This window comes from Ambystoma mexicanum, chromosome 6q (assembly GCF_040938575.1).
Source record: "Ambystoma mexicanum isolate Mex_15411 chromosome 6q, UKY_AmexF1_1, whole genome shotgun sequence".
Lineage (NCBI taxonomy): Eukaryota > Metazoa > Chordata > Amphibia > Caudata > Ambystomatidae > Ambystoma > Ambystoma mexicanum.
In genome coordinates this window covers 1,173,804,243-1,173,827,199 of record NC_090937.1, presented here as the reverse complement: position 1 = coordinate 1,173,827,199, position 22,957 = coordinate 1,173,804,243, and the positions used below count along the sequence as shown (strand labels likewise).

The 22,957-nt window shown below is 48.9% G+C and overlaps 1 protein-coding gene across 1 annotated transcript in view; it reads right to left on the bottom strand.

The window, feature by feature from the left end:
- RFC1 (replication factor C subunit 1) overlaps positions 1-22,957 on the bottom strand; it is a 1,503,724-nt gene that overhangs the window by 830,999 nt on the left and 649,768 nt on the right. The window contains exon 9 of the mRNA XM_069631787.1: positions 15,494-15,777. Within this exon, the coding sequence (XP_069487888.1) occupies positions 15,494-15,777 (284 nt within the window). The remainder of the gene's footprint in view (positions 1-15,493; positions 15,778-22,957) is intronic.

Sequence of the window (22,957 nt, the reverse complement as noted above, 5' to 3'; positions counted from 1 at the left end):
GCCCTCTTCCTTCTCAAACCTGTGAGGCTAAAAACCTTGGGGTCATCTTCGACTCCACACTCTCCTCTCCTCACATCTCTGATGTCTCTAAGAAGTCACAATACCAGCTGCACCCCCTCAGAGGTATTCTTCCTTTCCTCCTCTTCCCCCAGAAGCTCACCGTCTCCAGAGCTCTGGTTCTCTCTAAGCTGGACTACTGCAACAGCCTCTTTCTAAATCGCCCTGCTTCTAATCTCCTCCCTCTGCAACTCATCCAGAACAGGACAGGACTTGCGAGACTTGTCTTTGGCCTCAAGCCCACGGATTGCATCTCTCCAGGACTGAAATATCTACACTGGCTCCCAGTGGCTGTGAGGATTAAGTTCAGACCTCTCTGCATTGTCCACAAGGCCTTCCGGTTTATCTGGCAGGGCAGAAGAGCTAGAATTCCCAAAAGGGTGATAATGGGCAGTGGCGGTCTTGGGGTTCCAAATCTACATAGGTACTATGCAGCAGTACAGCTGGGGCAGCTTTTTACACCTGGCAGGCTTACTCTACCATGCCGAAATGGGTTAACACCGAAAATTCCAGGATCCCACTTTCTCTCCAATCCCTGCCACAGGTTCCCCACTCCGCACAGAAGTCTTGGCCTTTGTTTCTCGCTTCAGCGAATAGAACAGTAAAAGTTTGGGACTGGGTGAGGAGACAAAGGGATCACAAGAGGTATAGACCCACTCACTCCAATCTTTCATAACCCTCCCTTCAACCCAGCCTGCAACCTGGACATTTTGGACACTGGATGTGGGGGGTAGTGGGGGTTTGGAGGTGGGTGTCCTCTTGGGCCCATTGAACTTACCCTGCAGCAAAGGTCTCAGGGGGAAACATAACTAAAATATATAAACTCCTACAAGATGATCTGCTTGCTTCCCAACCCAAATATATGTCTCAATGGGAGGAAGACCAGGGTCAGCCGATAGATAACCAGATGTGGTTGGACATCTTGACGAGGAGCCACTCATCCTCTACTTGTGTGACGAACAAGGAGTGCACCCTTAAGCTTGTTCTCTGTTGGTACATGGCTTGTAATTTCAGATGTGATGGGATCGCGCCCTAATTTGTGCATTCTGGGAAAAGATAATCACCTTTATTGAGGATATCACCCAGGTTAGGCTTCCACTTCAGCCCAAAGTGTTCCTGCTAGGGGTGCCAGTTCCGGGGGTATAACCCAGATCCGGGAAGACAGCCAAGCTGATTACCCAACTTCTTCTTGCTGTTAAGATTACAATAGCCCGTGCCTGGACATCTCCAGAGGGCCCAATACTTGCCCTATGATGGATTAAAATCTTGGACATTCTAGTGGCTGCCAAAGAAGGGAGATTACATCAGCTCTCCAACACAAACCACAATTGCTGAGACTATTTCTGCAGTCGCATTAGCCTTCATATTATGCCTACAGTATTGGGGGATTGTTGTGGGAGGCTGAGGCAGAAGGTGGGGTGGGGGGACTCGTGTGTGTTTTGCTATTTGTGGTTGTAAAAAGAAAAGAATCTCTGCTCTTAACCTTTCCAGAAAACAAGAATAGCCTACCTGATCCAGTTTCATTTCCATACAGATTTGTATAACGCTATTTACGGAATTACTGGGTGAAGTAATTTATTTGCAAAAAAGGGACAATCTTCACTGAACGCGTAACTTCAATAATAGGATATATGATATGATCGTTTATTTATGTAGCACCTATACACAATGTGTTTCAAAGCGCTTTAAAGCAAGGGAGGGAACAAGGGAAAATACAACCACATTCTTACAAGCCATGAACAGTAAGGATGTGAAATTAACTATCGTACTCGGCCGGACGACATTTCAGATAGTGCAAGAGCTAAGACATAGATAAGGAAGGGAGGGGAGAGTGGGAAGGAACTGGAAACAGACAAGCGACTACCGTACTAGGCCTGACGACATTTCTGGTAGAGCCGGAGAAAAACAAAAGGTGAGGGAGAGGGGTGCAGAAAGGGAGGGGAGGAACAAAACAAGCGACTATCATACTAGGCCTGACGACATTTCAGATAGTGCTGGAGGCGTGGTGGGGAGGAAAAAAAATAATGGGATGGTGGAGGAAACAGACGAGGTTGCTATCATATTAGGTCCAGGGACAATTCTGATAGAGTAAGTGCATAGAAGAAAGTAAGGGGAGGAGATAGGAAAAGGGAGAAGGGAAAGGAGGAGAGAAAAGAGAGTAAGCAGTCAAAAAGAGTGGAGAAGCAAGAGTGGAGAGCGAATACAATTGCAGAAGTCATTAGAAACACATAATGTTGCAAGCCAGGATACAAGATGAAGATGGGAACAGCAGGATTCAGGGCCACCATGAGTACAAGATGCAAAGGAAGTCCAGCATGAGAGTTGAGAAAGAGTGACGCACCGTGAATGAATGAAGTCCATAAAAGTCAAATCCAGCATTGGCCACAAGACAGTGATGGTGAAGGAAGGCACCAGGTGGGCGGGGCTTGCTAAGTGGTGAAAAAGAGCAGCATGCAGGCAGGTACCAGGTGGGCGGGGCTTAGGCCAGGTGACCTAGATCCACTTGCACCTGCTCCCAATCTGCAAAGGAAAAGAAGCTGGAGGGCTCCTTAAGTAGGGAAACAGAGCGGCAAGCAGTAAGGCACCAGGTTGGCGTGGCTTGCTAAGTGGTGAAAAAGAGCAGCATGCAGGCAGGTACCAGGTGGGCGGGGCTTAGGCCAGGTGACCTAGATCCACTTGCACCTGCTCCCCATCTGCAAAGGAAAAGAAGCTGGAGGGCTCCTTAAGTAGGGAAACAGAGCGGCAAGCAGGAAGGCACCAGGTGGGCGTGGCTTGCTAAGTGGTGAAAAAGAGCGGGAAGCAGGAAGGCACCAGGTGGGCGGGGCTTGCTAAGTGGTGAAAAAGAGCGGCAAGCAGGAAGGCACCAATTGGACGAGGCCTGCTAAGTGGTGAAAAAGAGCGGGAAGCAGGAAGGCACCAGGTGGGCGGGGCTGAGGCCAGGTGACCTAGATCCACTTGCACCTGCTCCCCATCGAAGCAAAGCTCGAAGCACATAGCTGCGAGTGGGAATGCATTTGGCACACTCCGGATCCATCGCCAGAGCATGGCCTTCACTCTAACTGCCCGTAACTGGCCTTAAACTAGAATTCCATCCGATAGATTAATCTGGGTAATGATTTGCCCTTGGAAAAAAATCGATGCCCGGTTTTATGGAAAAGCAACCGTATTTTCTATCTAGCTTTAGTAGTTGATTGGACGGAGCGGATGCATTCGGCTTTAGAATAGCGCAGATGTTCAGGAATGCAGGCTGCCCAGTTATGTGAAAACCTAGGTATGTTACACTGGAGGCTCGAGTCAACAGTGTTTTCCAACTGCCATTTAAATACACTTTTTTCCCCTGGAAAGCTCGAGAATCTAAGTTTTCCCTGGATTAAATAAGACCGTTGTCTTTAGAGTATTTAGTAAAAGCACATAAAAAACACTGAAGACCAATATGTTTCTTGTCGAATATTAAAAAGTTATCAGCGGAAGCAATCCAGGGAGCCTTAAAAACACCCCATTTTGGAGATACAAAATCAGAAAAAAATCTAAAAAGTCACTGACGTCCGATACGTAAAGATTAAAAAGGTATGGTGCCAAAACACAGCCCTCAGACATGAGACCTTATGGATTTTTCTAGAGGGGCTTCCCTCATTATTAAGTCTTACCTTAATTCCGGAACCCTCGTGGAGGCCCATTATCAGTTTTAGTAAACCGCTGGGCAACCACCATCTGGCCAATTATGACCAAAGTCTCCCCCTGTTGAACGCTGATGAAAGGTCTTTTGAGGCAGCATCAGTGCAGCGAATCTATGCTCCCTAAACTTGCTCTTGAATAACTTACCACCAAACCATTAATGTTCGTCGAGTGGCCCTTGTGGAAGCCTGTTTGTAGCTTGTTGATCCTATGAGAGGAATGTGCCCAATCCTCAAGATGCTGCAACAAAAGGGACATAAACACTTTGCTGTCCACATCAATCAGGGTGAAGGGATGGTAGTTCATAGGTGGTCTTCACGCCCCTTTAAAAAATAGGCACAACAAAAGCTGTCTGCCAGGATTCCGTAAAACACTCACGCGCTACTATACTCCTAAACAAAATAGTAAGTCCTGTGGCCCAAGCGGTAGGGTCTTCCGTCAATATATTGTTGGTTAAACGGTTTGGCTCTGATGCCCCCAAACCCTCACAGTGCTTAATTAAGTCCTCAACCAACTAATTTTCTACAACGATTCCAAGTTCTCCATTGGGCTTATCTGATATGGCTTCGGCCACTGGATGGACTTCACATCCTGGGGCATAGAGTTCTTTCAGAATTCTACCCAGGATGACTCAGGCACTGTTCAGCTTTTTAGTGGGCGCTGACTCTTCCTGGGCATTAACTATTTCTTAAAAGGCTCCTGTATGTTGTTTAATTTGTAGTGCGTTACCTTCTGCGCCAGCTCGGCTCGGTAAATTAAACAAATATTCTTATGGGCTGTTTTGCTTGTTTACGCTAAGCAATTTCCTTTCACTGGGGTAGTTGGAGGATGTATTTTCCCTAATAACCCTTCACATTTCCCTTTTCTTTTCAGCGAGCACTACGTCGTATGCATGCATGTGGAATTTTTTTTCCCCTTGCCGAGTTGGCTTCCCTTATTCCTCTGCACATTGCCTCCTAGGTTTTCCAGTGCTTTCTCAATATTATCCACATTAAAAGTAGAGAGCTCCCATACGAACGTCGTCCTTTTGAGAATCTCTAGAAAACTATTTAGGCACATAATATCTAGGTGTGACCAGCATATCATATTGTTAGTAGCGTTTACCCTCCGGTTTGTCACAGCTCCCCGAGTTATATTACAGGAAAACGTGTCCAAATCTGCAGGCACCATGCAATGATCACTCCACATATTTTTAGTAACCAGCATCCCCAAGCAGGAGTTGAGTAGGTGGTGGTGGTCTACATAAATGTGATCCAGAATGGATTTGCTAGAACCACAATGCCATGTCAATTGCTGCGAGAAATCCCTGTTCATCTTCCCGTTAAGCATCTGTAGTCCTACCGAGGCTAAAGCCACACACCATTTACTCCCCACCTGAGCATTAAACCTTTGTGCCACCATATTGGATGTTACCTCCAAGACATCAGTGCCAACTTCTGTGCAAGTCCCCTGCCAATATGACACGTCCCGAAGTTTCCTCTCACTCCCAGGATAGGATACATTCAGTTATGGTCCATAGGGATAAACCCAAGTTAGAGATGCCCATGTGACAGTAGACATTTATTGATAAAAAACAAATCAGGGTGTCGACAGCTGTTTCCCCATACAGGAGTTTGGCCACCTCTTTAGCTGTTATCCCTTGTCCTGAGCATAGCGCTGTTAAGCAGCTGGGCAGACGCCCACCAGTGCCTCGTCTGGCCACCTGTGAAAATACATAATATCCGTTCATGACCGGTTTGGAAGTTAACCAAGTCTTCTGTAAGAAAACGCAATTGCATTCTCTCAAAAAATTAATAGCTTCCACATTAGAGAGAAGGTGCGCACTGTGGAGAATCCAACGGATTAGAGAGGAGGCAGATTTCACCTGCAAACTCTGAGTTGGTCCTGTGCTCACAGACCCTGTATAGCAGTGGCAGCACTGGAGGGATTGTAAGCAACAGGCAGTCTTCCCAGGTGCGTCTCATTGCTTTGAATGCAGAGCTGAAGTTGCCTTTGTTCCCAAGGCCTGTGAGCCGAAGCAAGCAGAGGGCAACTGGAGAGTAGGAGTCTCTGCCTTGATGAAGCAAGATCGGAGATACCGGTGCAGCAAAGAGGTGTGGATCTCAAGAGTGCCCGCAGAAGTAGCAGGAGAAGAAACAAAGCCGGGAAGCAGCAGCCTGCAATCGTAATTAGGAGTCGGAAAGAGAAACTCTGCACTCCTGAACAGCAGAATTTCCTTGCCGGTAACTGTAACCAACTTTAATTACCCTTGTGCTGTCGTCTACGCGAGTAAAAGTTAGCCCCAGAAGTGGAAAGTCTTTGTTAACGGGAAAGCAATACGCGCTGATATAAAACGTTTGCGTCTAGTAAAAGCCTTTCTTTCCTCGACATCAGTATTACTTTGTTGCCGAGCGATCGCGTGTCTCCAATTAATACAGAGAACGTTACTGGCAGTCTAATTGAAATAAAACAGACTTTCCTGGCATGTTGTAAGTAATGTTTTCAAAGCCTGCGCATGAGACATTGTTTCCCCCGATACCTTGGAGGCAGAGTGCTGAACGAAATGTGGGAACGCGCCCATCTTTGAAGTGGCAGTTCGAGAGGGAAACAGTTGCAGAACAAGCTGAAGCCAGAACAAGTATTACCCAAGCTTATTGAGAAAACTCTATAAAAGTGAAACCATCTATCAAGAAACATACACCATTGTTCTGAAGTTCTTAAAGATATTGTTAGCCAAGATTCCTCTAAACAAGAACATCCAAAGAGTGGCACAATAGCTTTGGGCTAACCTTTGAAGGAAGGGTCTGTGTAATATGGGAAGGGAGCTGGGTACTTATTAAAATAAGACATGCAAGAAGACATGCATTACTCACCGTAATAGCATTTCTGATGATCGTATCTGCTTAGATTCACATGCTGTGCATATAGTCCAACAGCCAGTGGTAACCGCGGAGTATTGCATCTTGTCTATCGAGGATCGAAAGGGATGTCACCATGGGCATGCCTGTAACACTATCCCTAACGTGACGTTTAGCGTACCTAAAGATCCCGCACGCGTCGAGGTCCCGCTGAATGTATTTTTTCTGCCACGAGGGAGCCTAATGACTATCATGAGTGAGTACATAAAAGAGAGAAAGCAGTAAGACGTCTATGTTCCTTCCACCGAGCTGGGAGGAATGGTGGGCGCATGTGAATCGAAGCAGATGCAAACATCAGAAATGCTATTACGGTGAGTAATGCATGTCTTCTGATGCTTGTTAATCTGCTTAGAATCACAAGCTGTGCATAGACTAGTGAGCAGTAACCGGAGTTGGAGGTGGGTTCTGAGAAGGAACAGCAGTGAAAAGATGTCTTAGTACTGCTTGTCCCACCTGAGAATCAGACCTAGAATGAGTGTCTAGGCAATAGCTTTTTGTAAAGTTGTGTACAGAACGCCAGGTTGCCCCTTTGCAAATGGATTCTACGGGAACATTTGTAATTAATGCTATGGAAACCCCAGTGCCTCAAGTAGAATGCGCTCTAGGCTTGAAGGGCAGTTCTCTCTTAGCAAGAGAGAAACAGAGCATGATGCAATTGACAATCCACCTTGAGATGGCCGATTTAGAGACAGGATCCTCTTCTCTACCAGCTGCCACTGAAACGAAAAATTGATTTGTTTTTCTCAGTGGTCTAGTTCTTACCAGGTAAAACATGACTGCTCTGAGCACATCTAATGTGTGTAGGCTTCTTTCGGCCAGGTCAGTGGGGTTCTGGAAGAAAGTAGGCAGTTCTATTGATTGGTTCACACGGAACCTGGAAATAAATGTAGGCGCAAATCGGGGATGAGTGTGCAGAACCACATTATCTCTATGGACTGTAACAAAAGGGTCTAGGACTGAAAGGGCCTGTAGTTCACCAACTCTTATAGAAGTGATGGCCACTCGGAAGGCTGTCTAATATGCAAGATCCTTGAGACTTGCTTTATGCATAGGCTCAAAGGGAGACCCCACGAGTCTAGTTCAATACCACATTTAGGTCCCATCCGGGAGCCGGGTTAGAAATGGGGGGATGAATTCTTTTAACCCCTTCCATGAAAGCCTTAATAACTGGTCTTTTCCCCCACAACACCTTCTGTTGTGATGTGGTGTGGGCTGAGAGGGCAGCGGGATGAACTTTCAGGGAATTCAAAACCAGACCCGAGTCCAGTAAGTGAGTCAGGTACAACACAATGTGTGTAGGAGAGCAGTCAATGGGATTGATGCAATTAGAGTTGCACCAGATAAAGTGTTTGCATTTACTGGGGTAGCAATATCAGGTGTTAGGTTTCCTCGCCTCCCTAAGTATGTCCATACATCTTTGAGGAGTTGTAGGTGCCCAAACTATGACCTCAGGAGCAAGGCCGCTAGGTTCAGGGTTTGCGGGCATGGGTGGAGTGTTTCTCCCTTGTCCTCAGAGAACATGTTGTACGGACAAGGCAGTTTCATTATAAGAGATAGGGACATCTGCATGAGAGAACCATGGTTGGCGGACCCACATGGGGGCCATCAGTATCATGGTGACTGGTTCCTGGTGCACGATTCTGTTGAGTAGGGGAGTCGTGGGGACAGGGGGAGCGTAAAACAAATTTCCCCGACCATGCAATTCAGAGACCGTTCCCCTTGGATCGGTTCTGGGTGTACCTGGAGGTGTAATCTTGGCATTGAGTGTTCTCCAGAGTTGCGAACAAGTCGATCTCTGGGAAGCCCCATAGCGCGAAAACGTTGGAGGCAATGTCTTCGTGTAATCGCCATTCATACTCTACGGGCAGTGTGAAGTCTCTACTGAGCACATCCTTCTGAAGATTGAGTTCCCCTGGACCGTGTTGGGACAACAGGAACGTTCTCTGTTTGAGAGCCCATTTCCAAATGTTTTGAGACATCTTGGATAGCCCTGGAGAGTGTGTGCCCCCTACCCCCCTTGCTTGGTTCAGGTAGTACATGGCTGTGCTGCTGTCTCTCAGGATCAGGACCGTTTTCTCCCAGAACTGTGTCTGAAAGGCTTTCAGTGCTTTGAATATAGTGAATAGTTGCAACAGATGTATGCGGTTGGATGCTACTTCTAGGGACCACTCGCCGTGCGTTGAAGCAGGTGAGCCCCCCGTCCCATGAGAGATGCGTCTGTCGTGAGTGTGGCTTCTACTGCGGGTGTGGTGAAGGCTTTCCCCTTCAAGAGGTTTTCCCTCGACCACCACTGCAGAGAGAGAACGAGGGCTGGCGAGACAACTACCAGATATTCCCATTGTTCGCTGTCCTGACACCACTGGCTGTTGAGCCACTCTTGCATGGGACACATGCGCAGACGCTTGTGAAGAACTAAGTAAATGCAGGACGCCATCATTCCTAACAGTCGCATGGCCTTGCGTACCATTCGCCTCTCGACTGGCTACATACTGAGGGATTTGAAACATGTTCTGAACCCTCTCGTTGGAGGGGAAGACGAGGCTGTCTTCTGTCCGAATTAGAGCCCCTAGAAACTGTTTGACTTGACTGGGGTCTAAGCTGGATTTCTTCTTGTTGATGGAGAATCACTTGCTGAATAAGAGGTCTATCGTCTTTTTAGTGTTCCAAAGGCATTTTCCGTAGGACTCCCCGGTTATGAGCCAGTCGTCAAGGTAAGGGTAAACCGTACCGGATTCTGTGCGCAGGTGCGCTGCTGCCACTGCCAGTACCTTCGTAAACAGCCTTGGCGCTGAAGCAATGCCGAAGGGGAGTACTTTGAACTGATAGTGCTTGTCCTCTATCATGAACCTTAGGTATTTTCTGGGTGTCTGCAACATTTAAATATGAAAGTATGCATCTTTCACATCCAACGTTGCCATGTAATCCCCCCCTCCCCCCGTTTCAGCAGCGGGATTACTTCCTGTAAAGTGACCATATGAAAGTTTTGAGGTTTGACAAATTTGTTCGCTGGGCACAAATCTAGCACAGGGCGCATGGTGAGATCCTTTTTGGGTACAAGGAAATACACTGATTAAATACCCTTGTTTATCTGTAGAATAGGGATGACTTGGATAACATCTATGGAGCCCTTTTCCTGCAGAATCTCGACCTCCTGCAGTAGGATGTGTAGGTGTTCTGGCGTCATGAGTCTTGATTTTGGTGGTCTGAATTGAGGTGGTGGGCAAAATTCTATGCAGTACCCGTGGGCGACAGTCTTGAGTAACCACTGGTCTGTTATCCCCTCCCATGCATGAAGGAATGATGTTAGACGCACCACAACCAGGATGGCATGGGAGAGGACCCGGATCTGAGGGTCTTTTCTGACCTGAGGCCAAGGAGCCTCTGCGGGTGGAACTCTGGCCTCTACCCTTTCGAAGCCGCTGTCCTCTAGGTGGATACATGGTGGTGGTGTTAGACCTTTGTCCTGAATTCCAGTTGTTTCCCGAACCATACTGGTTTTGAGGGGAGCAAGATTGCCCACGAAAGGAAGGACGAGAGCCGCCCCCTCTGTTGTGAAGGCTTTTGGGAAATCTGTTGCAAGGACTTGAGTCTCATGTTCTTTTTTGGCTGTCTAAAGTGCTTCGTCCACTGCGTTGCCGAACAAGTTCGTTTCTTAAACGGGTCTTTTTATTAAAGCTGCCTGGGTCTCCGGTTTAAACCCGGAGTTCCTCAGCCAGGCGTGACATTTAAGCAAGGCACCCTGTGGCAAGGTTCTTCCCGCTGTTTCATCAGCGTCTAAGTGTTCTTAAGCACATTCTGTTTCACTTGCTTGCCTTCCGATACAATTGCGAGCAACTTAGCCTGCATTGGTTCAGGTACTTCTTGAAGGCCTTATTGCAGCAGGTTCCACTGGACGTCTGCATAACTAGCCAACAGAGTGGTGTTATTGGCTATTCGGGTGGAGAACGCAGCAGCAGTCATCCAACAGCTAAAACCCAGCTAAAACCCAGCTAAGACCCAGTCTGGAAGAGCAGGAAAGTAGATTCCCCAATGAAGAGAGAGTACCTTACCCATTCAGGAGCAAAGTGGGAGTCCTAACACCTACCACAGAGCACCCAGGCATAAGACAGGGGGACAGTGCAACAGCACAGATGGAAGCAGCACAGAGCTGCCCTTCACTAGGGGTGATCAGGGAGCACTCCAAGACCTCTGTGGACAGTGAAATAAAGAATACAGACGAACAATAGAGGACACAAAATGCCAGAGACTTCATGGCAGGCTGGAAGGAAAATGAGGCTGGAAAGTGGTAGGGCAAAAGAGTTGGGTACTGCTTGGTGAGCCCCTCCTTTTCCTTGGGAAGACTGCACATTCTGGATTTGTAATGGAAAAAAATCAAGTTCCTCTGTCTTGTCTTCAAATCCCTCCATGGTCTTGCCCCCCTCCTACCTTTACTCCCTTCTTACTCTCTATTCCCCCTCCCGTTCTCTTCGCTCCGCTGATCTTTTCCTACTCTCTCCTCCTCCACCTCCCTGCGCCTCCTCCCGCTTCTCATCTTTTCAACTCCTTGCTCCGTTCCACTGGAAGCACCACCCCCTACCCATCCGCTCTTCTCCCTCCTACCATTCCTTTCACTCTTCTCTAAAATCATATCTTTTCCATACCCCCCTAACACCTCCCACTTCCTCTTCTACTTCTCCCTGCCCATGCCTCACCTCCTACTCCTCCACCTCTACACCCTCACCTCCCCTTTTATCCTTCCTCCTGCTCTTAATCGTATTCTTCCCTCTCATCTTCCTCACACCCTCTTGCCTCCCTTCTGACCTCTGCAAACATCTCCGCTCATCCCTCCCATTCTCGCTTATTCCTTTGTCCCTCTACACTCCCTCCTCACCTCAGCAATAATATAAACTGTTCCTTATACTGTTTGTGCTGTGATTCAATTGCCATCCTATATTTGTTGGATCTCCCACTCCCTCCTATTCCTTTGTCCCTCTTCACTCCCTCCTCACCAATAATGTAAATTGTTCCTTATACTGTTTGAATTGTGTTCCAATTACCATCTTATGTATCTCCCCTCCCCCTTACGCCTCTGTCCCTCTACACCCCCTCCTCACCTCAGCAATATTGTAAATTGTTCCTTATACTGTTTGAATTGTGTTCCAATTACCATCTTATGTATCTCCCCTCCCCCTTACGCCTCTGTCCCTCTACACCCCCTCCTCACCTCAGCAATATTGTAAATTGTTCCTTATACTGTTTTCGAGTTGTGATTCAATTACCATCTTATGCTTGTTGTATTTCTTCTTGTTCTTATGAAAAAGCACTTTGGATTAAAGGGCTATATAAATTCAATAAAATACAAAAATACAAATAATGCCACACATCTGGCCTCAGTTTTTTCCACCTTTTCATGGAAATGTGGTTCAGCTAACAAAACCAGTGTCAAATGTTTTCCTTCCCAGCCAATGAGTACTCCCTTAATTCCTTCTGCAATCTTGGGCTGTATTCCCATTTCGAAAAGGAAAGCCTCAACTTGCTGCACTGGGGATCCCAAAAACAGATCTAAACATTGCTCAAGTCTTTCAAGATAATCTGCACAGTTCTCTCCCTTATTCTACTTATATGCATTTGCATTGATTTTAGTCCAGTCTGTCTTCTTGGGGCAGATCACTATAATTGTATGGAGTAACCCATCATAACACTCTTAAAGTGTCTATGGGGTTCTTGCAATGGCCAGTACATTTTTTGCTTCAATAAACTGAACTTGTCAGAAAGATGGTACCCAATGCTACATAAACGTGTATTTCCATCACTTCAGATGTGTGTTGGTGAATTTGTTCCCAGATTAGTACCTATTTCCACATTTGGTGGGTCTATCCAAAGAATGCAATCTTCTGGGAGCATATTCTCCACACAATGAAGAATATTACTGTGATTACTTAACCCAAAGACCTTCTTGGTATTACGGGATAACTCAGGCCAAACCACGAGTATCCATTAAGGTCCACAGATGGGTAGACTAATCTGTTCGCTAGCACCAAATTACCCATAGCACAAATGTGCAAATCCCAAGATACACTACACAATAACTGATGGCACAGAATAAGGGAAGCACAACTGAGAAGATAACGGCTGTGGCCCTAAATTCCAGACACAGCCTGGGATGGGCTCCATTAATTACCTTAGAAAGCGAGAATGATCGCTCTAAGCTGCAACATTTAAGGGTCTTTTCAATTGTACAACTTGTGATTATATTCTACACAACTTCAATTGTGTAGTTCATATGATATAAAAGAAGATTGTGAACAAATAACCTCTTTATGACAATATTCATCGAGTGGGTCCAGGAAACCATTTATAAGCCAGGCAGTACCAGATTAGTCCCCATATTGCATATAAATGTGCATAGTTACACTTTTTATTCAAATCTTTCTCTTGATTGTTAAAATGTGTCATCATGAATCATTTTTGTTGAGTATATGCTGGGAATAGTTCTATAAAGACTCTTCAACAAGTTCAAGAGTTTGTCGAAGATTTATACCAGAAAGCTAAATTTAAGCACAGGAGCAATTTCTCAATGTGATGCTGGCGTTACAAAGCTATACTAATGAAACAGTCTTGTTTGGCACATATTGTCATGTTCTCCAAACACTACTTTATTGGGATACCTAGGCTCTATGTTATATATGTGAAATCAATAAAACTATTAGTACAAAATATATTTTGATTGTCGAGGATTCCATTTTTATCCCACCCCTTAAAATTATATTGTGCTTACCACCAGATAATGAGCAACACATCTATTGTAGGAGTTAGTTGGTTTAGAATTTACCATTATTGTTTTATGTATGCACTCTGCTGATACTGTGTCTGTGTTTAACCAAAGTACTTATTCCAAATGAGAGCTATTCCATGTGAGATTTTAATAAGTGTATATTTTACAGTATACCAGTGTAGGGTATTTGATGAGGGTAAATCTGGGGATTTAACAATACTTTACTATCATCTTTCCTCCCTCTTGTGAATGAAGCCTGACTGTTCTCTCGCGGATACCATTAACAAGTCTATTTCCTTTTGGTTGGCAACCCTGTCTGCCTTTAGTATATATGGTTTTATATCCCTCATCAGAAGGCTGTGGAACAATCTCTCCATCAATTATGATGCACAGTGCAAAAGCTGATGGATTCCTTAACTCTCCCCCTGGGTGATCACAAACATTCCCGCTGAAATTATCGGATTTCCTGGCTTTTTAGTGTCAATGTTTGTTGAATATTTGTCTAAATATGTCATATATATTTATATAGGAATAATGTATGTCACAATTTGCTTAAGATTTTTATCAAAAAGAATAAACGTATGTTTTTGATAATAAACAAAACGCTCTGTCGTCATTGCTGATGACTTGTTAAGCATCTAGCTAGGACTATGTGCAATTCTAAAGGTAAGGGTAATCTGTTTCTTCTTACATATTGTACCACTGATGCCAATAGTGCCGGACCAACTCGTCAGCAGGTGCGGTGGGAGAATGAGTAAGCAGATGCTTCAAATCCTTAAACATGGAAATATCTCTCTTAAACACCTTTGTTTCAACTCCAGGAAAGGAAGTTGTCGCTTCTTATCAGAACAGCAAACTTACCCATCACCTTTATTGCCCACTCATTCAAACAAATCCACTTTGCAAATGACTCTGCAAAAGACTTAAAAATGAATTTGAGAAATGACAGATTGTATTTTCTTGCAAGGGTTTCTGTTTGGTAGACTTGCACCCATGACAAGATATTTTCTTTTTATGCTATTTGAGGAAGGCCTCCTCGAGCCAAGGCCTTCTAACTGATTCACAACAAGCTAAAATGCAGAAAGGCACTAAGACAAACGTTCCCAGAAGGCATCCAATGAATATCCCCAACTACAACCTCAAGATTCAACAAAAAATAATACTTGGTGCCAAAGTTGTAATGATTTACCTAGGAAGATGGAATCAGATTAACATTTAACTGTGAAAGAGGCCTAGTGAGCATTTATCACACAGGACTCGAAATTGAGGGGAGCTGGGAGCTATTTAGCTCCTGCTTGTAGCCTAGAAGAGCCTGCTTAGCTTGACACCAACAGCTACAAGAAGCTACTTTTGGCTCCCAAGGTCGCAAGGTCGACTGATGCTGAACAAACACACTCACTTAGTTTTTTAGTTTTGGGCCAATCTACAAATAAATATTAGGACACATATATGACATTTAATGCATAAGGAGTCCTAAATAATGTAGAAAACGATATGTTTGCAACTTATGTGGAAGTTCTATTTGCAGAACCCAATGTCCTGGTTCCACGGTGGTAGCTCCTGGTTAGTGGTTAATGAAGGATACGCGGGAGCTGCTTTTAGCTCCGGCTTATCTAGTCTTAATTTCGACCCCTTTCGCAGTATTTACAACCCAAAGGCTTGTGCTCATTTTGGTAAACAATGACCTATTTGAATGGCTACTTGAGTGCAAAAATTCTCCAATTTCGCAACCCAGAGCTGCAGAGAAATTAACTGGTTATCAAGGCTGCCAATGTGCTATTTTTGGATGCTGTCAATCAGTGTTGCACAACACACCTTTGTTCAGACGCATGATAGAAGTGGCACACCTGGCATTAGGAATGTGAAACAAAGGCTCAGTAACATAAGAGGTGGCTGGGCTATTTTAAGTGGAAATGTTATCTGTTAAAAAGAGATGGTTAATCCATATTTGAACAAAATGAGTGACAAACGCACAATTGACTTAACTAAATTGTTTCACCATATAAAATTAGGTGAGCAAACTATGTAAAAACGTGGCCAGCACATAATTCTTGATGGTGGAAAATAAGCAGCAATACATGCAAATCGGAAAGACATTTCAACAGTTTACCTCTGACTTTTGGGGAGATAGTTTCTCCTTCTTGGTCTTATTTTCTGATGGCAGATTTGACTTTGCTTTGGATACTGGAGTGAGTACCTCAGGCTCTTTTTGCTTTGCCTCTTCCTTGTGTTTCATAGTTGCCAACTTACTGCTAGCTTTCAATGTGGAGGTTGAGTTCCCTGTTTTAACAGGTGTCACTTCTGCATGTGGGTGAATCAATTTCCCGCTTTCAGATTTTGTATATTCATTTTTACAAATGATTGATGTTTCTTCAGAAGTGCTTAACTTTTTTGCTGCAATACAATATAGTGTTCTGTATTAGGACATGGATTCAAAAAACAATAACAAACGAGGTTTCTAAGTTATAATCAGACTGAAAGCATTTAAAAACAGAAGGGTTACCCACCACAGTGACGACTGTACTTTGGGTCCATGGACTGCTTTCTTCCATACTTATAAGGTGTCCATCCGCAGATACGGGACCAGCACCATTTGCACTATAAAAAGCCTTCCCCTTTAAATTAAAGCATGAGCATAGTCCTGGTCACTGCATGGTGCACAAGTCCTAGTGACTCCACAGTCTCCCCCATACCATCCCCGGCACGCAAGTCTCGTTTTTCACATGCTGGCTTTCACTCTTTATACTGGAGGGGAGGGGGTGGGTGGGTTGTGGAGGGAGGATTTGAATGGAGGAAAGCGGACCATGAATTAGAGGGACAGCCGTCCTTACAGTGAGATCTTTTAAGCCTACATCCAGTCCTCTTTTCTCAATATTTCTGGGGGACTGAAAAGCATGAAGGAAAATCTGAGGGTGAAACACTGTCTATCACAAGCAAACAGATTTCTTAATACTACTTGCCAAATGGCGCAGTTTGCTTGAGAACTCGCATCCATAAGGAACAAGTTACTTACCTGTAACTGTTGTTCTCCAGCATGGGTCTGGCATGGATTCACATGCTCATGAATATTCCCCGTCGTCAGGCTGGGAATCCTCGGTAAAGAAAAAACCAGTATCAGTTTCGTTTCTGATCTGTCTTTCGTAGTAATAACCAATCACTGGTCTCTGCGTCATACTGACCACAGCCAATGACTGCCCTCTACCTAAGCACCGCCTCTGGCAGCCATCTTCAGATTTGGAAGCACGTGAAGTGGCAGTATGTCCAAGTGAAGAGCCGCAGAGGGGTAGGCGGGAGGGTTCGCATGTGAATCCATGCCAGACCCATGCTGGAGAACAACAGTTACAGGTAAGTAACTTGTTCCTTCTCCAGCATGGGGTCTGGCATGGATTCACATGCTCATGAATAAAGAATACATAGCAGTACACACATGCACAACCACGGGAGGTGGCAAAGGCTCAACATTAAGCATCACATCAACTCAACATTAAGCATCTTACCTCCTCACCAGGCTCACCTCAGGCGAACAGGTTGCGCAGCACTGCTTGGCCGACCCTGGACTCCTCCCTGGAATCCCGGTCGACGCAGTAGAATTTCGTGAAGGTGTGCGTCGACCTCCACGTAGCAGCCCTGCATATGTCCAGCAGGGGCACACCAGATAGGAACGCCGTGGTAGCTGCGATCGCTCTGGTGGAATGGGCTCTCGGACGGCCAGGCAGCGGTCGGTTTGCCAACCGGTGACAGTACATGATACAGCCGGAGAGCCATCTGGAGATGGAAGCCTTCGAGAGAGCCTTCCCCTGATTGACAGGTCCAAAGTTCACAAAGAGTTGTGACGTCTTCCGAAACCCCTTCGTGCGGTCCACGTAGAACTTCAGCGCTCTAGCTACATCCAGCGAGTGCAAAGTCCTTTCAGCCGGCGACGAAGGCGACGGGAAGAACACAGGTAACACCAAGGGTTCGTTGAGATGGAATTCCGACGGTACCTTGGGCATGAAGGAGGGGTGCGTCCTGAGCACTACCCTCGTGTCGTGGAAAGTCAAGTACGGGGCCTTGCAGGAAAGGGCCTGGATCTCTCCCACTCGTCGTGCGGAGGTGATGGCCACAAGAAAAGCTGTTTTCCACGATAGAAACTTCAACGGGGCCGAGTGCAGAGGCTCGAACGGAGGTCCCATGAGCTTGGTCAGCACCACGTTGAGCTCCCACGCCGGGGCCGGAGCCTTCACCGGCGGGAACGATCTGAACAGTCCCTTCATGAACTCTTTCACCAGACGATGAGACCACAAGGACGTCCGCCCCGTGGTTCTGGTGTATCGGGAGATCGCAGCAAGATGAATCTTGATGGACGCGTGTGCCAAACCAGCTTTGGCCAGCGTCAGCAGGTACGGCAGTACTTGGGGAGCCGTAATCCGTAGAGGGTTAATCTTCTGTGCGTGGCACCAGACAGAGAACCTCTTCCATTTGTGTCTGTAGCATTTAAGAGTCGAGGACGCCCTGGCCTTTGCAAGAACCTCTCTGCAATCGGCTGGTATGTCGTATCCTCCAAACTCTAGCGCTGCAGGAGCCAGGCCTGCAAGTTCAGCGACTTCGGGTCGTGGTGGAGGATGGCGCCTCCTTCCCTGGAGAGTAGATCCGCGTCCGCCGGCAGCTTGATCGGCGGGGACGCTGACAAGTCCAGAAGGTCCGGGAACCATATCTGCCTCGGCCACGCAGGTGCGACGAGGATCATCCTGCACCGTGACCTCTTGAGCTGGTTGACGAGCCGGATTAGCAGAGGCAAGGGAGGGAACGCGTAGAGGAACAGGCCCTCCCAGGGGAACGAGAAAGCATCGCCCATGCTCCTCGTCTGGGGAAACCTGCTGGCGAACCTCCGGCACTTGGCGTTCATCGCCGTCGCGAACAGGTCGATCTGGGGTGTGCCCCACCGTCGGAAGAGGCGATCCACCAGATCCTGCCGTAGTTCCCACTCGTGGCACGAGCGCAGCTCCCTGCTGAGTGAGTCGGCGATGGTGTTTTTTATCCCTGCCAGATGAAACGGCACCAGAAAAATCCCTTGGGCGACGGCCCAATGCCACAGGTCCTGCGCCTCCTTGGACAGCGCTGGGGACCTTCTTCCGCCCTGTTTCCTGATGTAAAACATGGTGGTGGTGTTGTCGGTGAAGATCCTCACCACCTTGCCCTTGAGGGACGGAAGGAAGGACCTGAGGGCCCAAAACACTGCACGGAGCTCCAGGACGTTGATATGCAGGGACTTCTCCGTCGGGAGCCAGAGTCCCCTCGCGTGCAGATTTTCGGTGTGCGCTCCCCACCCTTCCAGGGAGGCATCCGTGGTCACAGTCTCCTGGTGGGCTGGGGTCTGGAAGTCCATGCCCGCCGTCAGATGCGCGCGGGTGCCCCACCACCGTATCGCTCGTCGGAAACTCTCGTCGAGCTTGATCCTTTCCTCGAAGCTGCCCGTCGTCTGGATCCAGCGCGCATCCAGGAATTCTTGCAACGGGCGCATCCGGAGCCTGCACATGGGAATGAGGTAGATGCAGGAAGACATCATCCCGAGGAGGGACTTGATGGATCTCACTTTGGCCGCGTCGGGCACCAACATCCGTTGCACCTTGCCCAAGATGGTCCTGGTCCTCTCCTCCGACGGGGAGGCCAGAAGGGACACTGTGTCGAGCCTCGCTCCCAGAAACAGTGCGACTTGCGCGGGCACCAGGTGGGATTTGGCGTAGTTCACGGAGAATCCCAGGTCCGTGAGGAGTTGGACGGTCCTTGCCGTGTGGACCACGGCGAGCTCCTTCGTCTTGGCGCGGATGAGCCAGTCGTCCAGGTAGGGGTAGACGTGAATCCCCTCGCGGCGCAGCTGCGCCGCCACCGGTGCGAGGCACTTGGTGAATACCCTGGGTGCCGACCGTAGTCCGAAGGGAAGGGCTTTGAACTGGTAATGACGCCCTTGGACCACGAACCTGAGGAATTTCCGGTGCCCCTTTAGGATGGGAATGTGGAAGTAGGCATCCTCCAAATCCAGAGACGATAGGAAGTCTCCTTCCTCCAGTTGACCCAGGACGTGCTGGAGGGTGACCATCCGGAACTTCTGCGCCTTGATGAACTTGTTCAGCCGTCGCAGGTCCAGGATGGGGCGCCATCCTCCCGTCTTCTTCTTCACGAGGAAGTATCGCGAGTAGACTCCGGAGCCCCGAAGCCTCTTTGGGACGAGTTCGATGGCGCCCTTTCTGAGCATCGCCTTTACCTCCAGGAGAAGTTGAGGGACGTGAAGTTCCTTCCTGGCCACGGGGGGGACGCGCGGGCACCTTCTTTGAAACTCGAGCGCGTGGCCCCGGGCCAGGGCGTCCAGCACCCAACGGTCGGTGGAGATGGACTCCCACACGCTGACGAAGCCCGCCAGCCGGCCTCCCACCGGGGTGCTTCGGTGGGGGCCCGACCCCACGGCCGGTTCAATCCTGCTTGGACGCGGCCTTGCCGCCTTGACCTCCTTGGCGACGACGGCGGGGTCCGCTAGACTTGCCTCGTCCTCTGTAGGCCTCTTGCGACGACGAGCGGGCCGCTTGACGGTAGGAAGCGAAACCGCCGCCGGAACCTTTGGAGGCGCCCTTGCCTCCGCCGCTCCGAAAGGGCGTCCGTCGTTGCTGCAGGACTCCAAGGGCCCGGGCCGTCTCAGTATCCGCCTTGATGGCCTGAAGGGAATCGTCCACTGTCTTCCCAAACAGGTTGTTCCCGTCGAAGGGCATGTCCAGGACTCTGGTCTGGACGTCCTGCCGAAAGTCCGTAGCTTTGAGCCATCCACGACGTCGAAGGCAAACGCCGTTGCCCAGCTGGCGGAACCCAGTGTCGGCGATGTCCGTCGCCACGGTGATGGCGTGGTCCGAAGCCACTTCACCTTCCTGGAGGATCTCAAGGGCCTCCGCCCTCTTGTCGTCCGGCAGAAAATCCAGCAGGGGAGCTATCTTGTACCAGAGCTCCCTGTCGGAGCGGGCCACGATAGCCAAGGCGTTGGCCGCTTTAATCGTCGTCGCTGCCGACGAGATGACTCTACGTCCCATAGCGTCCAATTTCTTTCCCTCGCCGTCCGGCGGGGAAGTCGATGTGGAGGCCGCACCCCCCCCCGCTTTCTTCCTGGCTGCCGCGGAGACGACGGAGTCCGGGGTAGGCTGCGCCCGGAGGCATAGGGGGGCCGTGTCCGGGACCCGGTACTTTTTCTCGTACCGGTCTCTTCTAGCTGGCGTAGTGGAAGGGTTCTTGAGGAGGGAAAGGCCCTCATCCCAAATGTCGTCCAACAGAGGCACTGCGAGGACCGTCTTCCTCTTGGCCTCGCGCCGCTGATAAAGGAAGCCTTCCTTTTTCTTCTCCTCAGGGCAGAGTTGGAAAAGCTCGGAAGCCCTGGAGATCATGGAGTGGAAAGATCCGATCTCGTCGGGCGGAGAAGCCCTGGTGGGGGGCGACGACGGAAAATCCTCGTCGTATGCCTCGTCGTCCGTACCCGTCGCTGCCGTGTCAGTCCCCGTATCATCCCCTCGGGTGGACGGGGAGGAGGGCTGGACGGGGCGCGACGGTTGAAAAGGAGGTGGAGGATGGATCCTTCTTTTCTTGGTAGGGGGAACACCAGAAGGTCCCGGTTCTGGATCCCCCGACGGGAGAGGTTCCTCCGTCGGTAACGGTAGCCTCGTCCTTATCTCAGTGCATAAGGACTGTATGGCCAACAAAATGGCCGCCGAGTTGTCTCGCGGCGCTGGCAGAGGGGAATCCGATGGGCGAGCAGGGGCCCCGTCGTTATCCTCGACGATGTCGTCGTCGTCACCCGCGTCGGGGTCCATTCCGACGGGCTGGCCTTGTTCCACGCCTAGGCCGTGGCTTAAGACCTCGATCAGCTCCTCTTCTGAGGTAGAGGCCGAATCTACGACGACGCCCTGCCCCCCCTTCTTCTTCCCTACGGAGGGTTTCACGGGGGTCCTATCGATGGGCACAAAAGAAGACTCCCTCCGAGGAGGCAGGGAGATTCTGGGCCCTGAGGTCACCACCACTGGCGCAGCCTCCACAGGCTGAGCCAGGGCCGCCGCGACCGTTTCGATAGAGGGCTTGGTCGGATGGATCAAGGCCTTCACCACCTTAGGTGCGCTCACCGCCTTATCCTTGAGGGAGGGGGCACTGCCACGCTCCTCCTCTGCCTTAGAGCTCGACCGGGGCCTCTCCAGGAGCTTCGCCGGGTGCTCGGCCTTCCTCTTACCCGACCCAGAGCGTTGGCTCGTGGTTGATGGTGCCGGGGAGGGTGCGCCCTGCCTGGCGCCCGTAGAGCCCGACCGTTCGGCGCTCCCGGTGCCAGCGGACTCGCGGTGCTTGGCCTTATGTTGGGCCCCCGTCGCCAGGGCGCCCTCAAAGGTCTTAGAAGACCGCTCGGATTTCTTCTTCTTCTCGCCAGACGGGCTCTTACCCTCCAGCCAGTTGGCGAGACGTTGATGACGGTCCTTCATGGTCCGTTCCGACATGTTGCCGCAAAACGCACAGTCCTTCTCCACGTGCGTTTTGTCCTCATGAAGGCAGTAAAGGCAGAAAGAGTGTTCGTCTTCCTTAAAGACGTTCTGCAGCTGGCATCCAGGGCAGACCCTGAACAGCTTTCCGGGCGTCGAGCTTCCCTTCTCCTGGGCCATCTCCGAGACCGGGCCTGAGAAGCTTCTGGAGTCCTCCGAAGTGTAGCTCGACGAAATCTTCACCCTTGAGGGGCACAGACGAATCCGACACGGGTCCCCGTTGATCGGATGTAGGATCGGTGGAGCTTGAGGCTCTTTTGACCGAAAGAATTGAAGTTTTTTGTGAAAAAGCGCGAAAAATAGCACTAACGCTCGAGAGCAATAGCACGAGGATCCCAACACATGAACGTGCGGTAAAAATCTGAAGATGGCTGCCAGAGGCGGTGCTTAGGAAGAGGGCAGTCATTGGCTGTGGTCAGTATGACGCAGAGACCAGTGATTGGTTATTACTACGAAAGACAGATCAGAAACGAAACTGATACTGGTTTTTTCTTTACCGAGGATTCCCAGCCTGACGACGGGGAATATTCATGAGCATGTTAATCCATGCCAGACCCCATGCTGGAGAAAGTAATGTTCGCAGAAAGAAGAATGGGTAGCCAAGCAGCTACCTTGCTAATAGTTATGTTATATTTGTCATTTGCAAAGCACCTTTTACCACTGTCATGATTCCAAAGTGCTGTGGGTTGAACGCCCTTGGGGACTGCAGTCCGGGTCAGTGGGGAGAGTAATGTAGTACAACGTGCATGGGTGCACTCGGTATATGTGTAGCCAGATACAGTGGGTGATGTGTAGCTGCATATTAGCATTAGCTGTGGTGGGTGTGTAAGGAAAGTAGAATGTATGCAGTAAAACCAATGAAAATGGTACCTGCATTCTGGCGGAGATGGTGCTTGAGGGAGACGTTATGTGTGCAGCTAGGCCGATTTTGAGGGGTATACCTGCATTCTAAAGGCTGTTGAGGTAAATGTGGCAGTGTGCAAGTATGTGCGCAGCCAGGCCAAATTATTGGAGGGGTGTAGCTGCGTTCTAAATGTTTA